Source organism: Falco naumanni, chromosome 1, assembly GCF_017639655.2.
Source record: "Falco naumanni isolate bFalNau1 chromosome 1, bFalNau1.pat, whole genome shotgun sequence".
Lineage (NCBI taxonomy): Eukaryota > Metazoa > Chordata > Aves > Falconiformes > Falconidae > Falco > Falco naumanni.
The window spans coordinates 21,000,560-21,026,278 of NC_054054.1; the positions used below are offsets into that span (position 1 = coordinate 21,000,560).

General features: G+C 39.1%; 1 protein-coding gene across 1 annotated transcript in view; it reads right to left on the minus strand.

Annotated features, from left to right (window-relative positions):
* Nucleotides 1-1,700: 1,700 nt before the first annotated feature.
* Nucleotides 1,701-25,719, minus strand: part of LOC121083735 (bifunctional heparan sulfate N-deacetylase/N-sulfotransferase 3) — a 69,973-nt gene continuing 45,954 nt past the window's right edge. Inside the window, exons 7-14 of the mRNA XM_040584390.1 lie at nucleotides 18,501-18,683; nucleotides 16,386-16,482; nucleotides 15,410-15,533; nucleotides 11,310-11,484; nucleotides 10,705-10,875; nucleotides 7,883-7,992; nucleotides 7,168-7,270; nucleotides 1,701-5,970 (exon numbers count right to left, since the gene is read on the minus strand). Of these exons, the coding sequence (XP_040440324.1) occupies nucleotides 5,851-5,970; nucleotides 7,168-7,270; nucleotides 7,883-7,992; nucleotides 10,705-10,875; nucleotides 11,310-11,484; nucleotides 15,410-15,533; nucleotides 16,386-16,482; nucleotides 18,501-18,683 (1,083 nt within the window). The 3' untranslated portion in view covers nucleotides 1,701-5,850. The remainder of the gene's footprint in view (nucleotides 5,971-7,167; nucleotides 7,271-7,882; nucleotides 7,993-10,704; nucleotides 10,876-11,309; nucleotides 11,485-15,409; nucleotides 15,534-16,385; nucleotides 16,483-18,500; nucleotides 18,684-25,719) is intronic.

Consider the following 25,719-nt stretch of genomic DNA (forward strand, 5'->3'; position numbering starts at 1 on the left):
ATAATTTTCAGATGATGATGATAATGTAGTGCTACTGCTTCAGATACACGGCTATCAGGCAGTGTTGGAGAATAATGAAACTGCTGCTAGGATTGTACAAAAGAGCAGAGACAAATTACAGTCCTACCTGTGCTGTCAGCTAAACCTCAGCTGTTCTGACCTTGTACCATTTGTTTTCAGGAATTTTACTTCCATGCTGTCATATGTGCCATACAAGAGCTGGCTCCTGCCTTTAGCTCATCATGCTTTCCTTCCAGAGTTCTATAGCTAAAACGTATGTACTGTGTGTATATAAAAAGGGACACAAAAAATGCTTTTTTTTTTTTTTTTTTTTTTTGTACCGGAGTGAATCGGTTCAGCATTTAGCTGATGAAAGGGGCTTTACTGGGATTCTTAATATGACAGGAAGCCTTGATAATTGAGGAGACAATAGTAAGATTTCTTTTTGGGCAAAAGAGCCCATCTGTCTGATCTCCTGATTAACACATTATAGGATTTAAAGTAGTAACTCTGAACCAAGCCTTGAATTCAATTTTGAACCATCATGGTTGAACTAGGCCACTTCCATGTCATACCTTTTGGAAGAGATCTGATAAGTGACCTTGTGCTACTAGACTGATGGCTCTCCTAGGCAGACAGGCATCTGAGCAATTAGAAGTCCATGAGCCTTATTCCCCATCTGAATTTCTCAAGAGAGGATCAGAACGAAAAAGCCAAGTGAAGAAAGAAAATACTGTATTAAAAAAGAAGGAAAGAAGTAACCTGACAGAAAAGAGTGGTGAAGACTCAAGCTCACTCTATGCTTTTCAAATCTATCACCCTTAATTTGTCTAAATTCTTCTTCCATTCAGGTTTCTCTAGCCCATGGTTTCAACTCTTAATTACTTCCCTGTTCCTGTGATTTGTCCTTTAATGCTGACTGTTGTGCTTTCTTCATCCATCTGGTCCTCAGAGAAAAAAAGTGTCTTTTGCCTTTGAGCTCTAAGACTTCTGGGACTGGAAGAACTGAAATGAAACATTAAATAAAAGCAGATAAGTTGGAGACAGAGGTCAGGCAGGTGTTATTTGTAGAAAGGATCTCTTCCCTTTGCTTAGTATCTTTCTGTTACTACTTTGATGTCCCACTTCTGTTCTTCTTAGAGATTACAGAGATGGATATTATAAATGAAGCTTAGAGTTCTAAATTATAGGTGGCGTCATTTCTCTGTAATGGAGTATTTTGTTAACACAGGTTTCCTATTTTCTACACCTCTATGATGACATTAAGCAGCTTTTGCCCAGCCACACAGTACACTTTTCTATTCCGTTCTGGATTTGTTGATAACAGTGAATTTTCCTTTGGACGTTCATACCATCTTTAGAGGTTTCTCTTAAGAAGGATTTTCTCAGGTCTCTGTAGACTGATGCATTGGCACAACTACTGAATCTCTGAGGCAAATAATTTGAATGAATTCTGCTTGTTATCTTAAAAATAGCAAGCTCTGGAAATGTCTCTATAGCACATTAGCAATTTGTGGCACAAGAAATAAAAAGGAAGCAGGAAGCAAAAGCAGTAAAACGAGCAGCTGCATAAAGCAGTAACATTCGCTCATGGAGAGAATAAGTAATACTTTTCATTTCTGAAAACATTTCATGCTGCTTCTGTGCTCCTGGATTGTGTTGTAGCTCAGTGTCAAGCTGCAACAGCTGCTAGCAAACCTGGAAAAGGACAACTTTTGTGAACATAAGAATCACTTCCACACAGTACTACATTTTCTTATCAGAGTTTATTGTTGCACTTCAGATACCATGCCACTATCAGAATAATATCTATTTTTTACTTTAAAAAACTTTGAGAAAAATGTTTCCAGCAATTTTCATTCAATGTGAATGACAAGAGTATTACATCTATAAACATTGAAATATCTATTTAATTTCTTCCTGAGGAAGTTTCACATATTTAAGCAATGAAAAAGGATACTCTGTACAAGATCAACTGTAAATCATTGAAACTAATTCTTTCTGCACAAGTAGAACTGGGAAAATATCACAGTATTATCAGGAATTTTTGCTCAAATAATTAAGTGATTTCATATCAGGCTCTGTATTTATGCCCCCTCTAATGGTCACTTTCTGCTCATAATCACATCTATTTTCAATGGCACAGATGTCTGCAGAAAGCAAATTTGGAAATCGTATTTAAGAAAATAAAGGTGAAGCTCACATAATCAACATTTGTTAAGGAAATTGCTTGTGCAGTTATCTACTGGGTGAACAGAAACCATGGCTGTGTTACCAACCACAATAAAACATCTGACTTTGACTAGCAAATATAAATTCATTGTAATGAATCAGAGTTTTAAAAAAGTGTTAATATTGATAGTCTGTTTCTGGAAATCAAACACTGATTGTAGGTAAGCTGTGAGTAGAAGAGGTTAAGCTTTGTCAGGTAACTCATGTTGTATGACTTGCTTACTCGGCTGCACTCATGTGCATCCTGTGATTTGGAGAATAACACATCTAGCTGTTGTCTGCATGCTTTGCTCAGACTCTTCATTCTTCACCAAGTTGACTGCACATTAAAAGTCATTCTGTTTTTTTAAAGTCTCCTGTTAAATGTAAGAACATATTTAAATAGAATCGTTCTGGAGGGAAAAAAAGTGGCTCCGTACCATCTATGTATAAACAAGTAACAAGCAAACATCAGACACTCAGAACTGCAAAGAGCACCAGCAGTTTGCCTTTACTTCTCTATTGCTTTTGTGTCTCAGCCTAGCCTGCCTAGTGTACAAAAAGGTAATCCTGCAGCAGCTTTTCTAAAGATGCTAGTGCTTAACAGCTGCATCTCAACAGGATCTTGCAATTACAGAGATTCTAGATCACGGTCTTTCAAACGCACAGTACCAGGTCAAGCTACTTTGTTCACAGTATCAACTCAGGTAAAGTTACCACAGGAGTCCACTGAAGATATCACAAGGAACTCATTCATCTTCTTCCCAGTTCCCTCCCTTAGGAAGGGCACTGGGATGACACCAGAGCTCCACCGTGCTGCTCCTCATTGGGACTCGAGAGTCACTGTGGCGCTCCTTCCTAGAGCATGACTTTGTGTTTAGCTGCAGAACCAAGCCTAGTCCACCCAAAGCCAAGGCCATGCATGTCGGGGGCTGATCCTCCCAGTGCTACTTGGTGACTGCAGATGGGCTGTTTTACCAGCTCACCAACAATTGTAGGGGGTCTCCTCACCATACCTCAGAGAGGGCTTCACAGTAGTAGTCCTCAGATCTGAGACATGTCACCTTCTCTGTCATAAAATTTCTGGAGGGATAATGCGACCGATGTCTGCGTCCCCATCACCACTCTATCCTCGACTGCCCACTCATTCTCTCATTCTCGTTCTGGGGGGAGTGGGGCTTGATTTCCCAGAGAAAGAAAACAGAAAGGGAGTTCTTGAAAACAAAGAATAAACCATGAGTGTGGCTGAAGCCCATCCCTCCTGCATGTAGGAGGCACTCGGGTTCTGTGCAGAGGGTCCTCTCACCATGAAAACTTCAGGCACTTGATAGTGCCCAAGGTTTTTCCTACTTTCTGCTATTTTATAATTGCTGCCCTGAAGAATATGGAGTAACTGACACAGCAGTGCACATAACAGGAGCTTCGTGCAATCCCTGCGGATTTGTTAAAAATGTTTGAGTGATGTTACATCAGGTTATATCAAGGGTAAAATCAATCATGCCAGGATGAAAACCCCAGGTATTTTCTACAGTTACTCAATTTAGTTGTAACAAATCCATATAGATGCTTGCAGGACGCATGAGCTGTCCACAGCATGCAGAGTATTTGCTTTTACAGATGTTCAGAATCCAGAGTGTTTCTTTTATCAAATAATTATTTTAAGACAAGTCAGCTTTTTGGACAAATCCATATGACAGTGACTATTTAAAGTGATGTGAAAGTTCTCATTCTAATAAATAATAAAGATGTTCACCTTAAAAAAAGTCTACTCTAGTAGGTCCTCATCATTAATCATGCATATTCCCTTAGCAAAAATGTGCTGCGTAAAGAATATTGTTATATACAGCAAATTTGTCTAGATTTTTTCATTACAGGCCTATCAAAACCACGTATTACATAGACAAAAATCAATAAATAATAAAGATTACCAGTTAGAGGTACAGTAAGGATTTCAACATCTGTTTTCTATTTAGGGAGTAACAGACTGGTTTCCATTCCATTACCTTGAAAGTTAAATTATATGATTACATAAATGTCATAAAACGGCACTGAGACATATAAAGTTTTTCCACCATTTGATGCATGTTTTTAACTATTCACCCTAAAACAAATTATGGTAACATTATAGAGCTACTGTAAAAAACATTGCATTTAGTACTGTAGTTCTGTTTGGTTTTCAGTACCTCTTCATGCCTTTAGACACACTCAAGCCAAAGTTCAGTGGAGAAGCATTAAGGCTGTACTCAGCTGAAGTTTTCATTGATCTTTCCCAGCTTTCAAGTACTAGTAATCACACTTTTACTCACATCTAAACTGATGCATTGAGATGTATCATTGAAATGTATCACATAAATATAAGGCTGCATCTTTGTGTTTTCCATGATTACAGCATAATTTTCTACCATGTTTACACCCTGTGTTAATTTCCCCCCCCCCTAAAGCTTATTCCTAATATCTAACACCAAACATGTTTAAAACGTCTGGAACAAGAACCAGTATTTTCACCTGACAGATCTTTGCAGCTGACGTAAACTGAAGGTTACTGAAAGATGCTACAGTTTTGATCAGGTTGAGGGATCTTGGAATACACAAAGCACAGACTGAAGGCAAATAAATTAAGGAAAACATAGTGGTTGAAATTAAGGCAATTTAAGTATGGATCTGTTTCTGCTCTTTACAAGTTCTTCATTCATTTCAGTGGAGTCACTCCTGATTCACAGCAATGTAAGCCCAGAGTGCAGCATCCAGATCTGGCTGCTCACAGAAGCCAGGAGTGAGAAAGCCTGTTCATTACGCTGCTTCAGTCTGGTTCACAACTGCTGAAGTGTAACACTGCTCATAAGGATTATACTGCAACTTCTGTGGTTCACATGTCCAGTTAAATTTCTGTTCACGTAACAGCTAGATGCTGTATTTTGCCATTTCAGTCAGTACAAAATCAGACACAGTAATTATGGACAAAGGCCCATACCACATTGTAAAGGTTTGCTGTTACAGGCTGTAATCATAGGTAATGATTTTTGTGTGCGTGTGTTTTTTTCTACACTGCTTTTGCCTGTGGCTTCCAGATTTTGGTCCACGTATTTTGTTGCTGTGCACAGCTAAATCATATATGATAACTGTACTTCTCACCCTTGTTAGTATATACTTTGGGTATTAGCAAGCTGATTCCAAAGGCAGAAGTACACTTGGCATCTTGTGCTACATTAAATTTTCTTACTTTATGCAAGACAATAATCAAATAGTAAGAAAAACTGTCAGTGGTCTTAACAATGGGCTACAAAACCTACATGAGACACAATACTTTTAAACTGATTTATAAAAATGTAAATATTTACTGTGACATTGGACAGGTCATGTATCTCTGAAGCTTATACTAGCTGCAAATAACTTCCACATAGGTACACAGTAGTCCACAAGTCCACAGGCCCAGAAATGTTTATGAGAAAGATTTGGCCCACCAGAGATCTAAGAAACACATGTATTTTCACAATCCACATGCCAGCATATGGAAATAATTTCTATCTTTAACTCTTTTTTGAAGAGGTATATTTTACAAGACCTTCTGGCAGCTACTGGAGACTTTGGGTATGATGACTGAAGTGTGGAAGAGAGATTTCAGAAAGCTGGTTTCCAATGCTATCTTACTTTCTGTAGCTCCTGTCTCAGCCATGATGGCAGGGGTTGTCCCAATTTGTGTAGGAGTTTTGACAGTTCCACATTGTGATCTCTGTAGTAGCTTGACAGAAAAGCCCTGCACTGATGGATACAAAAGGAGATATTTTTATGTAATAAAATGCTGTACTGCAGTTGCTGTGAATTCTAGGTTTCAAAGTTTGTTTTACCTCTGTCAAAACTTTACTTTCTCTTTTGCAATTTATATTGTTTTATGCTATCTACTGCATGCAAGTTTAAGCTCATCAGTTAGGAGCTGAATTTGAAAAGGTAATTTCAAGAGAAACAAAGGTTGTCTAAAACAAACACTGAAATCAAAGCATAGAACCTGATTCTACTCTCAGTCACGTAAATTAAGAATTGCACTGAAGCTGATGCAGTTACTTTGCATTTACCGAAGTGTGATTGAAACCAAAGCTTCTAAAATATCTTCATATGCAGGCATGTATCAATTAGTAACCCTATCTTCAGAAGCATTTAGAGTTGAAAAATAGAACAGTAAACAAACAAAGTCTTATCTCTGGTCAAAAGCCTTCTCACCCAGTGATTTTATATCAGTATGATTCTATTGATGTAAAGTTAATTAGAATTTAAGTAACGTGAGAAAAAAATCCCCACTTACTCGCCACATTAATATCTACTGCTGTGCACACTGAAGTTTTTACTTGTGTTCCAGTCAGGCTAAATGAAATGGGAATAAAGGACGGAATAAACATAAAAGTTACAGCTAGAATACTGCCCTTAGGTACAGGCTGCAGCATTTGATCTGATGGAAATTTCTTCGTTTGAGCATCTGTCTGGGGAAGATACTTATAAAATTCATAGAAACAGGACCTAACCTCTCTTAAAACTGGATTACACGAGAGCCTGCATTACTTGTCATGGTCTAAGTACTCTCAAAGACAAGGGACTAGAGACAAATACACATACCTGATCCTGACTGAGAAAAAAACATGCGCTGTGGAGCCTCTGCTGCTTAAATCACTTTGGTAAAGGGGACAGGTTTCCACGTGAATTTCAGACATACAAAGTTTATTTTTTCTAAGAGGTGCCAAAAAGTTGGGTTTTTTAATGACTTAAACTCTTCACATTTGAAATAAAGAACTGAAAAAGTCTATGCACTCCACAGCTCTCTTAAATGTGTATTTTGTAGGGAAAAGTAGTTAGATAATCAACGTCTATTTCACTTTGTCTCATGTCCCTTCTTATGATTTTGCCTGTGTGGTGTCCCATATGTGGCAACTGAATCCCTGTATAATGCCAATGAGCATAACTGCTTACCTCAGAATCCATAGGAGGGTATTTTCTACCTTTGCTCTTTCCAAGACACTTTGTTTTTCCTTCTTCCAGAAGCTGACACCAGAAACCTTTATGTGAATCGAACCTGAAACAAATATTTGGCAGTGTAAAGGCCGTCAGATACTGCAAAGAGGATGCATCTCCCAAATTTAGACTGAAGACTCAAAAGAATAAACCTAAGGTTATCAGTCTTATTTTAAGGGCAACCAAATCTAAATGTCTAAATCCAAAAGATTTGTGTACATGTGTATTTACGATGTGCAGAGTGAATGTTATGTGCCTGACTGATGCCGCTGAACCTGTCTTGCAGCTAATGTCAAAAATAAAGAGAAGCTAATTCTCTTTCCTTTCTGTTTATATGCCAGCATTTCACTTTCCACTTATGGAAATAAAATTCCTTTTGATTCATCCAAAATTCATACACAATTCTCACAAAGCAATACTTGTTTGTCCTCCTTGTCAGAGGTCTACCTGTGTAACACTCAAGCTCCACAACTTTGAGTGGCTTGGTGGATGGCTCACAGAAAATCTAACCCTGATTTATGTTCATTGCAAGCATTGAAGAATACATGCTACTGACAGCTCAAAGGAGTATGAGAGGCTTTACTTTGCAGTGAGCTTACATACTCTTACATACTTAATAACTGGTATTTTAAGTATGTAGGAACATGTGAAAAGGATGATTGAAGTAACTCACGTTAGGGCTTCAGAGTAATTATAATGAGGAGAGACTCCCAGAAATTTCTGTACTTCATCCATTACGGTAGACGGGTCAGTTCTCAGCTGCTGGCCATCAATAATTAGCAACTACAACAAATAAAATAAAAGGAAGTTTAATTTAAAATTCATTATTTCAAGCTTCAAACTGAAACCTCCACCTCTGTCAAACTCATTCATTATATAGAAAGTACTGCCCCAGAGAATGATAATTGGTTCAGTTTTAATTGTCATCATTATTAATGACCTGGGAGCAGGGTAAATGGCATGTTAATTAAATCTGAAATTATATTAAATTGGAAGCTGTTATGACAACAGAGAAATAGCAGTGAAGGATCTAGAAAGATAAGGCAAGTGGGCTGTTACCACTTTTCTAACAAAAAGGGGAACCTTACCTATCCTGTTGCTGCTTCTACCATTTACTGTATGCCTGCTGACTTCATAACAGGTATTAAAACTTCAGTTCAGTCACACATGTAGAGACCCCCAAATTTAAACACCATTAAGAACACATAGAGACCCCCAAATTTAAACACCATTAAAAATGCCAGATAGCCCTAGATAGTCTGGGTGAGAGGTCTTTTGCTGAAGGAAGGCTCTCATTTCTTTGGTGAAGGCTGCAATTTTAAGCTGAGCTGATTTTAGGTCTGCCTTATGTAACTTTTTATGCTGCAGCTGTTCCTTGAGCTTGCTAACTAGTTTGGATATGGCCTACTGCCTATCATTGCTTTTGTAATGCAAGTTAATCCCTAGCAGTATTACAGAAAAAACATAAGGCTAACCAGGGCTGGTTCTTCACTGTATCTGTGGGATGTAAAACCTGGCAAAAATCTGCAGGACAATGTATATTGTTCAGTATTCATGGGTTACTTTTGGAGAAAAGCTAATGAAAACATAAGGCAGAAAATTTCCTGTGAGTATCATGGTATTACAGTACTGTGTATTGCATGAAGTCTGCAAGGCTTGCCCAAAAGAGAATGCGGGGAGATTAACGTCAACTAGATGCATCAGAGCCTCCTCGGCACGCTCCAGGAAAACAGAAGGTGCAGGCTCCAGCCAACTTGCCTCAGCTAAGTGAGTCCTGGGTAAACAGAAGTTTCAGGCCACAGCCAAGCTCCCTCAACTAAAGTAATCTTTAAATGTTAGGTGGGGAGCAGTGCCAGACACACTGCCAATGCCAGAAAAATTCATTCCAGAAATAAATCTAACAAGGAGATACGGGTCATGTGATATTGCCTGCCTGGTCTTGTATATCCCATGATGTTCAGGGCTTAGGAGGTGCATCTTTTGAGGCCAGATCGCACACAGGGCCAGCAGGAGGCTAATGATTTGTATGTTATATGCCAACAGAAGCTTGCAGGCAGATCTGATTTTCAAGTTGCTTATGAGCCACCTGTTCTGAAACCTACAGGTCCATAAACACGCACCCTTTGAGACTCAAAGACAGACAGAGAAACTGGTCTTAACACAAAGAATACGTTGAGGACTCAGGATCAGTGACAGATACCCAATGTAAATGATTAGGAACACCAAACTGTTTCAGTGCATGAGAGAGTCATAACAGAGGCTCTGGTACGTGGATGCACTGGTATGGGCAGCAACATGTGAGGAATTCCCAAAAAAGAAAGTGTGCAAAAGAAACCCAGTGCTTCGACAGTTACAGAAGAGTGGTTAGGCAAAATGTGAACTGACTTAAATAACTGGTGATGCCCGAGTTGGCAAACACATTGATGTACACAAAGGCTTTATCTATATTACTCACTAAACCAAATTAGAGACAGCTTTCTGGTCTCAGGGCCAAGCAGCACAGCATGACCTGGGTCCACATTGCTAAACTCCCTCACCTGCAAAACCAGATTGATTGTATCCACACTCCCCAATGGTAATGGTTCTTGTTATCTTTCCAGCTGTGCTCTGGGACTGATTGGGAAGATACTTTTCGCTCTGGGTCCAAACTGTGCCAGAAGTGTGTTAAAAATCAAGCAGTATGGACAGCAGTGGGACAGTGTGTGAACTCTTGCTCAGGTACAGGTTTATTTACTACTACAATCACAGCCTAAGGAGGCTGACACAGTGGGAGATTATTGCATGGAAGGACCAAGAAGTGAGTGAAAACACTGATGCGTTTAAATATCAAGGTGTTACAAAACCACTAGATCACATGCATTTCCATGTGGTAATCCCCATTTCAGATGGAAAAGATACGTTTTACACTCCAAAGTGTACAGACACCAAAACTCTTCTCAGCCCATGCAGGGAGGGCTGCTGACATCCCTTGCTGCTCGCTGACACTTGCTACCACTCAGAGCAGGCAGAAATATTGTTGCGCAGCTTCCCTTTGTTTTCCTTCATGTTTTCTTTTGGGAACCCTGATGGACCATCTGATATTAAAGAGACCACAAAGCACTGCATGCCTAGTTCTCTCAACATTACTGACAAAGAGCCAGAAACAGAGTAATGAAACTATGAGCAAATGAAAACCAGCTGTAAGTTAAAGGCAGTTCAGTGTACAAGAGAGTTTAAGGAGCAGTAGTGACATTTCTTGAGCTTCCAATTTTTGTTCTGATTTGTTTTGCAGAAGAAGCTCCCAGCCGTAAGGTGCTAAGACATGATACCCCTAGCAATGCCAACCAACTGCTTAGAACATGGCTATGAAGAATCACAGTCAATGTCTTACAACATGCTCTAGCATATCTGGGATATTCCCGAGGATCACTATTCAGTAGGCAAGATTTTTACAAAGATAATCTTTCAGGATAGTGTATATATAAGATTAGGATGTCAAGTAACAGTCTTACTCACCTGATAAGGTGGGAAGTAAGTTAGCCACCTTTCAATATGGGTAGCATACCATCCAGGTGCTAGGCATCTCTTTTGGAGAGCTCTGAGCTCAGATGGGGCTCGAGGTCCAGCTGTGATCACCTGGTAGAAGCTGAATTTTAGAGCTGCAGGATCTTCATGTGATCGCTGATGCTGTAAAAGAAGTTACATTGCTGGAACTTTACAGACCACAAAATGGGAAAATAAGACATACTGACCTGGCCTTACTGACAAACATTTTTTAATCTATCTTTTATTTTGAGCATGAACTAGATAACTGTGTCTATAAACTAGTTTTTGTATGTGCTGATTACATAAATTAATCAAGTTAGCAAGCATTTTTACATGCTTATATTACAGGGAGACTTTTGAAAAGGTGGTTTCCGGTATTTTAACCCTTGAAAGATTTTCAGGTTGACATTGACAGACACCTCAGCCCACGGGTGATCATATATGGTGCACTGACTGACAAATAAAAGCTTGTATTACCCAAACTCTTTCTGTACATACTCCCTGAAAGGATATACAGAGAGGATTCAAGGTGGAAACCTTGATATGTGCCTGCCCCTGTTCTTCGAAGTGCATACCTGATACCAGGAATACGCCCGATCGGATGGGTCGATGAGGATGGTGATGATCTTGGCCTTGGGGATGAGGGAAGCAGCTCGCTTAGGAGCTTCCTCAGAATGGAAATAGTTGGCACTTTTCTCAAAGAGGAAGTCCGTGGTGACATTAGAAGGAGTGGGGAAGAAATCCATGTACCTAGGAAAGCAACATCATTCTCAGAATTACTTCAAAGTCACAGAGAGACTGACAAATCTGTTAAGTATATTTTATTCTAGAAAAATCAATTAAAACAATAGCCTAATTGCCAAATAAAAGCAAACAGAAGTTTACATTATATTTTTGATCATATTTCACTTGGTACTAGCTTTCTTCTTCTCACTACATATAACCAGACATTGCAGCTTTTTTTTTTGGTAACTGGATGAAAATGTTATGATATTCATATATTTTCTTAAAATTAGTGAATTCTCACTTTTCAGTCAGAACAAACTCCCATCAAAGTCAAAAGCAGAAAACGAGTTTTCAAATGTGGCCTTTTGCTGACATCAATTACAGAGCAAAACTATAAGAAAAAGATACTCAGTATCAGAACTGCTTTTACTCAAAAGAGAAAAATGCTCATTTATGCAGGGAAGGTGCACTGGAAAAATCCCCTCCACAGCTTCATGAGGTAAAAGGTTTCTAAGCAGTGCCAGCATCTTTCACTTATTGTTCTTTAAGTCACATTTAGGTGAAAATATGGGTTGTATTCCTTTTAGTTTTCTTTGTGAGCCTTCTTCATGTGTTATGAAGTTAAAGTTACTTTTGGGCAATCTCCTGTGTCACACACAGACTTCTTTATCCATGGCCCTCAGACCACTTTTCATTACTGCAGGAGAAAAGAATAAATGGGAAATGCTGGTCTTCTTGATTTTTGAGTTAAATTCTGTACTGATATAATAAATGTAATTTAAAACAACCTCTTCTGAAGATCATGCTTAAGGACTGAAATTTCTTCTAGTGCTTAGACTTTGTTCTATTCATCATGAGTTACTTCTACTACAAATTACATGCTCCTGTTTGAAATTGCGACCATTGCAGCCAAGGCCATCAGTGGGATGGAACTGACCAGTGCACATGCAGTTTTCTTTAGGATATGGATCTCACAAGGTGATGATTAGCACATGGGCACCCACTACAAGGTACTTAGGGAAAAGGAAGGAACCTACAGTTGTTTAAAGAAACTGAAGTCTGTGACACCCAATTCCGAGAAGTTAATTCTTATGAGGGACTTCTATTGTTTTGTGCTTCTTTGGCACATGAATGGATTTCTGTTGTCAAAATTGTGCAAGAGAAGTGGGCTAGCGTTCCAGTGACCATTTTAATATGCATTAGATAAGGAATAATAGCTGTGGATTCATTCAAGGTCTTACAAGTAGTGGCTGGTAGATTACCTTGTACCAGAGACACCTAAATGATGTCACGTGAAAGGCTGATGGCTGGGTAGGTCCCTGCATAATATGCTCCAAGTTGCATTCAAAAATTCTGCTACAAAGCTGCATAGCTATTGCTAGTCTCCCATGCAGACTGTATGGGAAAAAGATGAAATAAGAGGACAACCAAACAGAACAGAATGAAAAGCTGTCACTGCCCTGCTAGTTTATTGTTTATATCTGCCTAATGCTAATGCAAAGATCTGAGAATATAAGACTGTTTCATTGAACAACAGACTCTATTTCCCAAAAATATTAGGGCTGATTTGATGAAAAGGATGAGGCTATACCAATTTCTGCTCACAGATAAAATTATTTGAAACTAATGACTCAACCTGACCATGTGACCTCATGATGTTTTACCAGCACATCAACAGCGAAGAAAACGACTGGCTTTGAAAGAAGCAATAGGCACTGCAGGCAAACCTGCTCCAGATCATGATGCTGCTCCACTGAAGGCCTGGTAATAGACTCAGTAAATACAAGGCAATTAGGACTACAACCTTACATGGAAACATTCAACATTAAATATGGCACTATACCAAATTTTGGAAAAAAGTTAATTGATTCTTTAGATAACATGGAATTTGGAAAAAGTAGAAGTTGATGTGGTGTCAAGGAAAAATGCTAGAGAGATCGGACCAGGTGGGGTATCAAGAGGTTACAAAGTTTAGTCTCAGCATTTCTGCTAAACACAGACTGCAAACCCCTTGCCCAGTACCTCATTCATGAGACAATTACTAAACTCGACAAGGGCAAAGCTGAGAAGGCTTTAGAGAAACTTGGCTAAGAAATCTGTAACAATGCTTACTAAAGAAATGCCTGGCTGGTCTATTTAGATTTCTCCGTTTCAGGAACAGAGAGATCAGTTCTCATCTTGCTGTTCTGTCATCTCTACTGGGAGATTACAATATACCTCTATACCTCTTTCAAGATGGTAGTACTGAGGTTGCCAAGGGCTGAAAGAACCTTTTCCTGCTTCTGTAGTTAGCCTTGGTCTAAATGTGAGCTCGGACAAAGACAAAGTCAGAGTCAGCCCTGGGAAAAAGCTGTATCTCCACAACCATAAAAGAAATTGAACTGATTGTTATTTGTGAATACTCTTGCCTTGAAAGAATCCTAGCCAATTAACGGACTAATGAGGAGAGACCTTGTATCTAATTACCATTTGGTAAGCTCATTACATGCCAGCATTAAAATACACTATCAGATTGAAGGTCTGAGAGATTTGTCTGGCAGCCAGAATGCAAATGTAAGAGTTAAGAAACTACACCAATGGGTAGCTCTGAGCATCCAAGACTTAACTGTGAGAACCTGGCAGGGGTGAGTGGGGCATGTAGCGCAGAGGTGCAAACAGCCAAATGAGTGCTGCAGAGTGAGAACCTGTCAAAAAGATGTGCCTGGTCTGTACAGGCTGACCACTGGGACCTTTACGCACCAGTGCTGTATTAGGATGAAGGTAATTTGGCACACGTCAGCAGCCAAATGGTATCTGCATGTGAGGGAAGTGGATACGGCAGGAGGAATGCGAGAGGCAGCAAAGTGCTCTTGTAGCAGCATGAAAACATTGACTTTCTGGAGGAACTGGCTCACTGTACTTCGGCTGGCTCTGTCAGTGTGGACCCGCTATGCCTCGCTTGCATGTCATCCCCACTGACTTCAAAAGTCTCAACAGCAAGGAGTCAGCTTTCTAATTCCCAGTCACTCAGCCAGCACCTCTCTATCGGTAATAACTGGCTGACTCACCACACTTGGTAGCAGGAATCTGCTGCAACAATTACAACTCCGTAAAAACTAAGCGACTTAAAAAGAAATTGGATCTGACGTATCTGCACTAAGACCATATAACAGTGTTTTCACCCTGTTAATTTTATGGATGAATACAAAGTCAAAGGCAATAAAACTATTTTCCCTTAAGCTGGGGGCAGCAGGGGGATGAAACAAGACAAAATATCAATAATCTTCTATTGGTGCTCCCCAGCCACTACAGCACATTACCACTTTTCATCTTGCAGTGTTTTATACTGCAGCATTTTCTGAAAGCAAGAGAAATCAAGAATGACCTTCTCGGTGTAGCTATGTCCGCTGATTCCTGGTAGTGAAGATGGCAGCAGTGACACCGACTCTTTTTTAGCACCACTTACTAACCCTGCAGAGACACCAACATTCTCCTAATGAGCTGATTTTTGAAAAACATTTTGAGAGGCTTTCCCTGTCCCCCTTTTACCTGATTGATATTTCTAAATCCTATTTAAAGGAAAAATTGCCTCTCCTTGATATTACCTTTTTTTTCTCTTAAGAAATAAGATTTCCAGCAGGAATATAGTTTTTGCCTCCATATATCCAACTAACAACCATTACTGTCCCAACTTCAAAGGCACTTGTAATGAGAAATACATATTTTGTTGCTGTTTTCCATATTAATACATGGATATTTGCAAGACAGCCTCACAAAAGTTGTGCATTTGTAATATTCTGTAGTAAAATTGTTATTCAGTTGCATTTATTAACCATTTTAGAAGGACACTGAAGGTTATTTTTGTTTATCTCACTCTATGTATAAACAGTTACCATTACCAACACTAACGTCATTTTTGTATTGTTCACAATATATAAACTTTTATATTTATACTAATAACCCATCTTACCAATCAATCCCCCTGTGGTAGTTATTTCTATTAAAGAACTGTACCTCCTCAAAGGTTTTTGGGCTGGGGGAGTTACTAATGATGGAAGGATGCATGATCAGGAACAAATACAAGGCTGTGGTACCTGCAAGTAGGATAAAAGTCCAAGATTTAAAAAGTCCAAAACATACACACACATTTTTTTTTCCCCAGGTTCATGCTTGCAGATGGACTAAACCATTTTTATTCCATTTCATTTCAGTAAGGGAATGCTGATTTATGTCACCTAAGAATCTGTGCTTTCTGTGCTTTTAAATTGAAGACATTTAAAGAACTGTGAAGAGTTAACACAGAAACTGGAGGGCCAGTGCTGAAATCTGTTTTTCACACTTTTAGTAACTGTGTTTTAAAAATAATTACTGTTTTTTATGAGACTGTCTCAAAAAATAATATAAAAATCTTGCGCTCAGTAGCTATTGAGGACTGGCGAAGATGAAAGAAGCACATAGGCAATTTTCTGATTACAGAGAAGAAAATTAACCATTAAGTGAATTTATAAACTACTGCAACCTTGCAATTCAAACTGTCCGTTAGGAACTTCTGGGCTTGAAATAAATGTCACACAATAACAAGTTTCTATAAATAAGACACTAGCTGGACAGACAAGAACTTGCAGTTAAGGATCTACACCATGTGAAAAACGGCTGTCCTTTCCTCCTTCCACTTTGACAAGATCTTGTCTATCTTGTTGACGTCTGTCAAATGAAGCCAAAAAAATCCAACACACACTTGAACCCTGTATTTTCAGTATGTGTACTGTCTTTTGTTGTAACTTACATTATTAAACTATATTTGGGTGGTATCTGAAAATTACAAAAAAAAAATGCTTTTAGATGATCAAGAGCTATACACAGCAGTCTGAGTAAAAAGTGATTAATCGGAATAATTATTTGAACTTACACATAGCCTATCTTGTTGAAATACAGTAAAATCTCACCAGTTTTCTGTGGTCCTACAACCAAGAATTTTGGTAATCTATCACAGGTTTTTTCTTTAGACCAGATATCTCTGTGCCGTTTGTCATCACAGGGATTCTAAAATGGAAAGGAACAACTAAGAATTTCATTGGTAATCACACCTGATAAAGTTCTCAAATTCTGTTTATATAAATTACCATTTTTTCACCAATGTACAAATATTCTTACCAGAAAAATATTTTTTCCCTTATGACAAAACCCCACATTATAAAGGTAATTGCAATGTAACCAGGGCAGAAACTGTACCTCTTAAGTTTTTTGGTTTAGTTTTTGTTGTTTTTTTTTTTAAGAGATAAGTATGTTATAGAAATGTGGTTTTCATTAGACATATATATAATTGCCCCAGCTGTTCGACACACTCCGGGTCAAGATGATTTCTTGTATGAAACATCAGTATGTTCAGTGGAATTATGACAGAGACAAATTTGATCCCACATACTTAAGATGTGAGAATATTTCAAAATCAATTGATCAATTGCATACAAGTTAGGAAGACCTGAAATTGCTAATGAGTTATCTAATTACTAACTTTTGCGTTACTCTAACAGCTACCACCCCACACATGCCATAGCTCCTAAGCTAGAAGAGTAAATTATTTATGATTTAAGGCTTTCCATTCACAAATACATATTCTAATGGTCCAATTCAAATCAGTACATAACATTGAATCTTGTTTTTCCATTTGCTGCTTTACAACTGAAGCAATTTAAATTTGTTTTAGAAATGCTGCTTTCAAACAGTTTTTAACACTGTTGTTTGGCAGCACTGCACTGAGATGAAGGGAGCCGCCAATCTTCTGCGCTTAGGAAAATTTAACTGTATTCAGATTCATGTGCATTATAGACAAAAGACACCATATTCAGTGACGTCACTGTCACTGTTACTTAGAAATGTTTTTTCTAAGTAATTCTAATTTTTCAAGTTATTTGGCCACAGGCTAATTTCCATTTCTTCAGTTCATCCTTTTTTAACATTATGCGATATTCTTGACATTTTTCCCCTAGTCCAAGGTTTTAACCAACAACAGCATGAATTTCCAGATGTCTACCAAAGCTCAAATCTGCAAACTCATACTCAGATTCTAACTTGGCAATTCTTCATCCAATGCTAGAAAACATTTAAGTAAGCAAGCTTAAATACATTTTTATGTTTGATTTAGTGAAATTTGCTCCTTAGAATATTTGTACCAAGTCACCTCAACAGGATGATATTTGGGATATCTATTATCACTGTGAGGACACATGTACCTACAGCGCTCTGACATTCCCCTGAACTGGTTGAACCATCCCCAGGCACGTGCAAGAAGAACATGCCAGCGTGCACTGCTTGGTGCAGCAGTTTCTCCTTAAGGACTGTGCTCATTGCACTGGGTGATGGGCTGAAGACGTGTCAACTGCAAGGTCAGCGCAGGCTTCAGTCCTAGCAGGTCCTCACATTCCTGCTATTTTCAATTTGCTCAATTACGAGCATAGGATAATCAAGCAGCAGAGTAAATAACATCCATGTAATAAATTCTGAAAAACTTCTTGCTTCGTCAGTTCTTGGCCTTTTGTGAATAATTTTCTAATCTGTCTAATCTATTTCTACTTGGCTGGTCAGTTTTAGCATTAAGGTAGCCATGGTCTTAATGCTCTTTTCTCTTTTTGGCTGCCCTCTCCTCCTCACACATTTGGAGAAAAGTTCATGTCTTTAATGGCCAGTTGCTAAAATATGCATATATCTCTGTCAACTGCTTCATCCCTGCAGGTTCAAAAGGAGAAGAGAAACAACATAACATTTACCTTTCCTGCGCTTCCCACATCTCTAAAAGCAAGTAAAATCATAAATAAAATATATTAAAGATAATTTTAATTACACATCTTAATACATATTAATTTTGCAACCTTTCTATGGAATTTAAGCGACAGGGAATAACAAGCACATACACTGAAGCCTCAGTAAGCTGCTTCATGGAACCAACTAGTAACTCTAACAATATTACTGCTTTCCTCTACAGGAAACTGAAACAAAAAACTCCAGAAAAAACACCATCAAGACGATTTTCTTCTGATCTCTTCTTCAACAAATGTGCCTACCTGCCAGAGAGGGTCCTTTTGCTCAGGGAACAGTTCAAAATACTTGTGAGCCAGCTGAACTGGAGGAAGAGTCTGCAGTTTCAGGTTTGTCCAGGTATGAACAAAGTTGGCCAAATTCACAAAGGTGTATAACCCCAGGCGATCGTTTCCATAATTAGACAAATGTGTCATGAAGATGCTAATCTTTAGAAAACAAAACAGAGCAAGCCGACATTGACTCTTGGTATCACTAGATGGCAGTGTAACCACAGATAACACAAATTCAATTTGCATTTTGCTCTTAAAGCTGCAAGACTTTGGACCACATTTGCGTAGATTTTACTGTCCTTGCTCTTTGTTGAATTACATCCTCCTTCTCAAGTCAAATCAGTGTAATCAATGAAGAAAATGGTGGAATAGGTACTATGAGCTCTGTGCAAACTAGGATAGGCAATCCTGTCCCGGGGTTGTATACAATATTTACATAATCTTTATGTCAATTTACTTAATGGAGCAAAACAGCAAAAACAATACTCACAGTTTTACTTCCAGTGGAATACAAATGCAATATGAAAAATGTGAATTATGCTTCCATGGAAGAGTAAAGTCAGAGATCAAGATGACAGCTCACCTCTACTGGTATGGTTTAAATCTTGTTGCTCCTACTCTTTAAGTTTTTTAGGATAAGTAGCTTATCTCTTCTACAAAGCTATTCTGCAAGCACTGGGCAGATAGTCTGATCATAGGCAGAAACAAAAAATATCTGAAACCTGATTGAGTACTTTCAAATAACTGTGCATTAAATACTCCCAAGTGAAAAAGACAACAAAACTCAATATCCCATCAGTTGTAAGGCTGCTTGCATTTTGCTCTTCCAACAGCTGACTATGAAATTGCTAGTCAGATAAATCCTCTCTGGTACATCCCTTGCCCCAGCTGCACTCTCACACTCCCAATTGGAAGCAATGCTTGCCATGAAGGCTTCTCACAGGAGGGGCACATCTGGATGCATGTAAACAGTGCTGATGAGCGGCACAGGACTGCAAGGATGGTCTTGCAGGGACTGGGGAGGGGCTCTGTTTTGTGAAATGATCCACTTCCAAAGTAATTTTTCCCTGATGAAACAGTCTGCTCTTACACCAAAATCTGCAAACCCTTGCTCTATAGCACTGATGGTTTCTTTTTAAGATTATTTTTAAAATAGGAAAACTCTCCCAAGATAAATTTGCCAGACTAATTTCCATTAAAAAATCAGAAACACGACTCTTCTTATAAATAAATCTGCTAATGCCATGAATGGGCAATTGCTATTTAAGGTAAAACTTGATGTAAGCCACTTTAAAAAGGTTTACTATGGCCATAATTCTGAAATTAGTTCAGGAACTGAAGTTAATCTTTTGCAAAGGAACTCCAGCTTGCGCTTTACAAAAGGAAAAAAAAAAAAAAAGGAATGAAAAACTGGTATCTACAGCTGTATTCTTTTGTTTCAGAGTATTTAAAACACCACCTTCCTTTGATATAAAATGTTCAAAGCTACTGAACTGTTTTTGAACACCTAACTGTAATGCTATAGGATACTTGCCGTGACTGGACACAGAAACTGTGTTTTATTAACAGCGTTATTTGGTGACACCTCTTACCTTATAAAGCTGCGGGCTTCAGTTTGGCTGACTTAAGCAAAATTAGAAGACATACACTGCTAAAACACTAGGATACAATCTTCCTTTTCAGATAGGACTGACACTGAAAAAACCCCACCCCTCCACTTTAGGGAACCAATAATTAGCAATTTACCTAAATGTATAACCTTTTCCCGTTTCCTCTTTCATTTCAGTTCTCAAAGCAGGAAAAGACCAGCTGTAAGACTACGTTGTTCTCAGCAAAGACACGCTCTGAGGGTTTCTGTATAAAAAGGTACACTTGTTTTCTTGACAGCCCCTTTCTTTCCTACATGTGGGCTGACCTCTGATGTTTCTAATGTCACTTCACCTCCTGGCAACTCCTTACCTGCCAACAACTACAGCCCTGCCGTGGAAGAAAAAGCAAGAGAACTTGAAAAGATTGCTAGTTTGGGGAAAATAGGTATTATCTTTTCCCCGAAGAGAATATCACTGTAATTTTAAGAATGTCAGAGTGGAGGCTGAAAACTGATTGGACATATCACCATAAATAATTTCCAGTGTATGAAACTGTCAATGAAGGGCAAAAATATATCAGAGACCCTAGTTCCCAATTTATGGTTATTTTTTTATGTCAAATACTTTATGGTTAAATATTTACAACAAAAAGAAAGATAATCAAATGCTAGTAGGTCTTGTAAAGAAGTCCATACTTTGTGTAACCAAATACATGATCCAACATACAACTTTACATTGTAGAAAAGGTCTCGTTCACCTCTATACGGCATCAAAAAGAGTACAGATAGCTGAGACTATCTTCCACGAAAATCTGAACAAAAGTTTTTCCCCTTCTTTTGGTGCTGTACAAACAAATTCCTAGTAAAATCACTACCAATCCTTGTGTAACATTAGCAAAGGACAATCCTGTGCTTCATAGAACAATGAAATATTGCTGATCCAGGGCCTAATCCACCCGATCTGCCCTTACTCTTGCTTTTAGCTGCAAAAGGTCTTTACAGGCTAAGCTAGCAGCCTGTGTAGCTAGCAGGAGCACAATGCTGCAATGGCCGCAGTCACACTTCTCCGAGCAGGATCTTGGACTGTGCTGCACACCAGGGATGCTGATGAGAGGTAGCTTATGGTATGTGGTGCCCACCTGCCAGCCACTCTTTCCTACTCTAGGGGTGTTCCTGCGAGTTTCTCAACAACAGCTACGCAAGCCACAGCACTGGGAGAGACGTATAAGCTGATCCTCTGGTTTCCCTGGTTCCAAGGAGAAACTGATATTCAAGTGCCATTTTGAGGGATTTCACCTTGGCGCTGGCCCAGCTGCAAGGGATGCTGTGTTGCTACCTGCTTCCCTGCCCTCCCACCAAGCTGTGCAGAAGGACAGAAACTCCTACCATTAATTACCCTTCCTTTTGCAGGTGTGCAGTTTCACACCCAGACAAAACACAGTTACTACTTGTTGCCTTCTATACTGAGTTACACTGCTTTGTTTTGCTGTATCACACACATTCTGTTTCATGCAAACAAGTTCTAACTAATGAGAATGATTACTCTTTCCGTGCCAACTAATAGTTAGCATGCCATGCTATTGAAGATTTACTCTCTTGAAACCACATACCAAGAGATATAAAAGGAATCCTTTGTGGGCATCTCAGAAGACTAGACCTAGTAAATAACACTATTTGTTCAATAACCTTGCACCTCTGGGAAATGCTGCAGAATACAAATAGAGCTTCACGTATTTCTTTATTCCTTCTTCAAAAGGGAAGAAGCTGTGAATGGATTTACATTTACTCTAATAAGCATTTTAGCCTACCTTTCAGTTAAAAAGAACTTACTTGATTTTATTATTTCCAGCCAACTTCCAAAATAATTTCTTTCAGGGCATCTCAGCATTTTCTTTATCTTAGTGCAAGAAGGATCACCCTTTTTAGCTGTTCCTCATAAACAAACTATCATCTTGGTTGCACTTCAATGCACAGTCTCCACAGGATTTAATATCTTTCATGACGAGACTGAAATGGAATGCAGACAATTTTTAAAATGATGGTTTGGGACTAAATCTGGCCTCTGGGCAGCAGCTCCTTTCTCATTCCCACACATTTTCAGATCAGAGCAGTAAAGGTGCCTTCCTGTACTCTGCCTTCTCACAGAGCCTTATAGGCAACTGTACGACCCGCTCCTTTCAGCTGCTCCTCAGCATTTCTCACTCCCCTCTTCCCCAGAATGAAAGGGCAGAGGGCTACTTCTGTTTTGTTCTCCTTCCCAAGCTCTGATTTTCTTTGGGATTCTGACTAGTACTGCAGGGATGTAAGGAAATGAGGACAAGCGCTCAGATAAACAGCTTTTATCTTTTTGAATGCTCATTCTGGGCTGTGTATTTCCTTACTACAATAACACTTCCCAATTAGAGGCAATAGCTTCTAGGTCAACAAATTAGAGTTGAGACCGAGATTGAGTTCCTGCTGTTAAATCACATGTACCAGGAAAAGATGAACCAGCATGATCTAATTTATGTATCAAGAACAGAGGAAACAATAGATGCTTGACAAACAACTTACAGAAAATGAAGGAAAAAATATGCAACAAGTTAACCCAGCTTCTAGTGATGGATGTTATTTTAGCAGGCTGGGTATTTAAAAAAATATTTATCACTACAAAATCAACACTATTAGGATGCTGCACCTATTAAAATTATACAGTAAGGACACTACTCACTAAATTTCTACAATCTTGATAAGAGTTGTTGTTTTCCTGGCAAAACCAGAGGTGCCTGCCTCCCAAAAGAATGACGTTACCCTTCATTCACAAGCATGAGAAGCCTCTCTTAGAGCTGCTGGCTTGTGCCACTGTTGTATTCCTGGCTTCTTCCCCCTGGTGTCAAGGGGTCTCTGTTTTTGGAAAGACAGGGACAAGAGGAACCATTCAAGGACAGTGGATTCCACGGTATTTATTTTTTTTTTTTCTTACCAAGCTCCCTGTGAAGGTCTGGAAGGGTGAATTATGAAGCTTCTCTACTTTGGGATAGAAATGATTTACGGTGAGCAGGACCAGCTGTTCTGATGGAAAACAGCAAAGAGGGTAGTTTGGGCTGGGCAGCCTGCAGATATTCCCACTCCCTTCCATGCATACCACTAAGCAAAATGTACCTTGCTTCGTATTCAAACTCCATTTTACACAAACATTTTGCAGATGAATAGGTTGCACTTATACCTCACTATTAACTCTTCTTCATACTCCTGTTTATACCTCCTTAATGGTGTACAGCATCAGGAGGACTTTTTGATTTGGCTTCAGTTAGAGTAATAAAGCAGGAAAGAAAAGAAGTGGTGATGTCTACAGCAGAGTGAAACAAATGAAGCACAAAACCCTCTAGAACAGTAAAAAGCATGTAGAACAGGAGTCCACTAAGCCACTGGTCTCCGAACCTTTTTGATCACGCACACCTATTAGTAACATTTTTTTGAGCGTGCATCCACAGTGTATGTATATTTATTTATAAATTATATAATTCTAACACTGAAATTCCAACATTTTCTTCCCACACCTAGATGGATTATATTGCGTGGTCCCTGGGGTGCACGTGCCCCGCTTTGGAGACCACTGCACTAAGCTGTCAGGGTTGGACTGCAACCCAAGCGCAGAGAGGAGGCTCCCTTTCCACAAGTTAGCTGTACCCTCTTGGCCAAGCACCAGGGAAGTGGAGGGAGGACTGAGACCTGCAGTGACAATGATGATGTTAAGCAGATTTATTATTATTTTGGCATTTTCAATCTGGAACTCGACGAGTTGCTATAAGAAAAAACCTGGTAATAACCATCTCTTGCAGACTGGGCACATCCTTCCTGTTTTTTACTGTATATAAAACTATTGCAGGCAATCCAACTTAAATAAATTCATAGTGTTAAACCAGTCATCGAGGCACTTTGGTCACAGGCACTGTGTTACCCTCCAATCTGTGCAACAGCATTAAAGGGGTGCACTGAGGCCTCCCAACTCAATGGAGTTAAGCACAACACTTTAAAATGAAGTTAAATTATGATTGACAATTAATTACATGATCTCTGCTAGGCACTAGAAGCAGATGCATTACCAATTTAGGTTATTGCTGATATTTTAGCTACTGAACAAATGTTTACAGGTCACAAGAGTATGTCTAACTCTCAGAATGCCTATATTCCAATTAATTTGGCATTGTGCACACTCTGCACTTCAGCTACCATCTCCACGTTACTCAGAACAGTTTTGTTTCAGGTATTCAAAGACTCAGTAACAGCTGGTCTTGCTCCATGAGACTAACAAAGTGATAGAATAATGAACTAGATTGCAGTCTATGCTCGAATATGTATTTTCAGTAGTTGAAAGATATTCCTTTTAGACCTGTATGCTACCAGGAAAGCTGTGTTCAGTTCCACCACAGAGAAATTCCAGCTTGCAACTCCCTGTTTTGTTCTAAGGCTGTCCTGCCCGTTTCACAGGTCATGGATCTGCCCACTTGCAAAGACACCAAGCTAACTAGCTGAATTTGATTTGTATAGCACTGTCTCCACTACAGATATAATGGAACCGGGGAAGATATATAGGATCAAACAAAACTACGTATTTGGTGTAGTTCTGAATTATTAATCTGATAGTCAGGAAACCAGAGTTTATTTTCAGCTGTTGCACAAACTTTTTTTGCCTTTCTCTGTTGATTGCTCGTTACCCTTGTGGCTCAATTTCCCACTTGGCAGTACCATCCAAAAAGCTTGCTTCACATAGCTACCATGGGATGCCTATGACGAACCCCACACATCAGGGCTTAGGGGGGTACCTGCACATCAGTGTGCTTCTCAACACAGGTGCTATCTTCCCTGCTTCTCACACTCAGCACGATCATATATGAGGTTGTGTGAAGTGAGACAGGTAGAAAGGAAAGATGCCTTCATTTTTCTGTTTTCCTCTGTAGTCCCAAAGCCTGACTATTCATCTCATTCAGGGTCACGTTAAGATACAGTAGGTTCTGCTGATGCTCATAAATTCTCTCATTTCGAGTGCTAAAGGAGATAATTTCTCCCTTGCTGCAAGTCGATTAGCTTAATAGCAGGTCTACTCACTGTAACTAGGGAGAGGTAAAAATTAGAAGAAAATAATACTTAGAACTGAATGCGTACAAAGACTACAATTATTTTAAGATCAATCTGACACAGGGCCTAAACTGTTAACAGTCTTGATCAGTACTGCTGTAACCATACGATGAAAACACAGCTGGCTACACATTAGTTTCATTGTTGGGCTGTCAACCATTTGAAGGCTTTCACCAAATTCCTCTCCACAGGGCATTTTCCCTTTTCTTTAGATCTGTAGACACGTAGTACTTTGCAAGGAAGTGTATGTAAGGGCATGTAATGCAATTACTGTATTCTGCTCTGTTTGTTTTTCTTGGGGACAGAAAAAGTATAGAAGATCTTAATGAACCATTGTTTTCCCTTAAACATTCATCTTTTAGGATAGCAAAGCTCCCGATCTGTGTCTTCCAGATATTTCAGGACTGGGTTATGTGTGCCTTCTACAAATATGAACTGAGGCACCTTAACTTCTACTACTGGATGCTGCTGAAAAAGGAAAAGCAT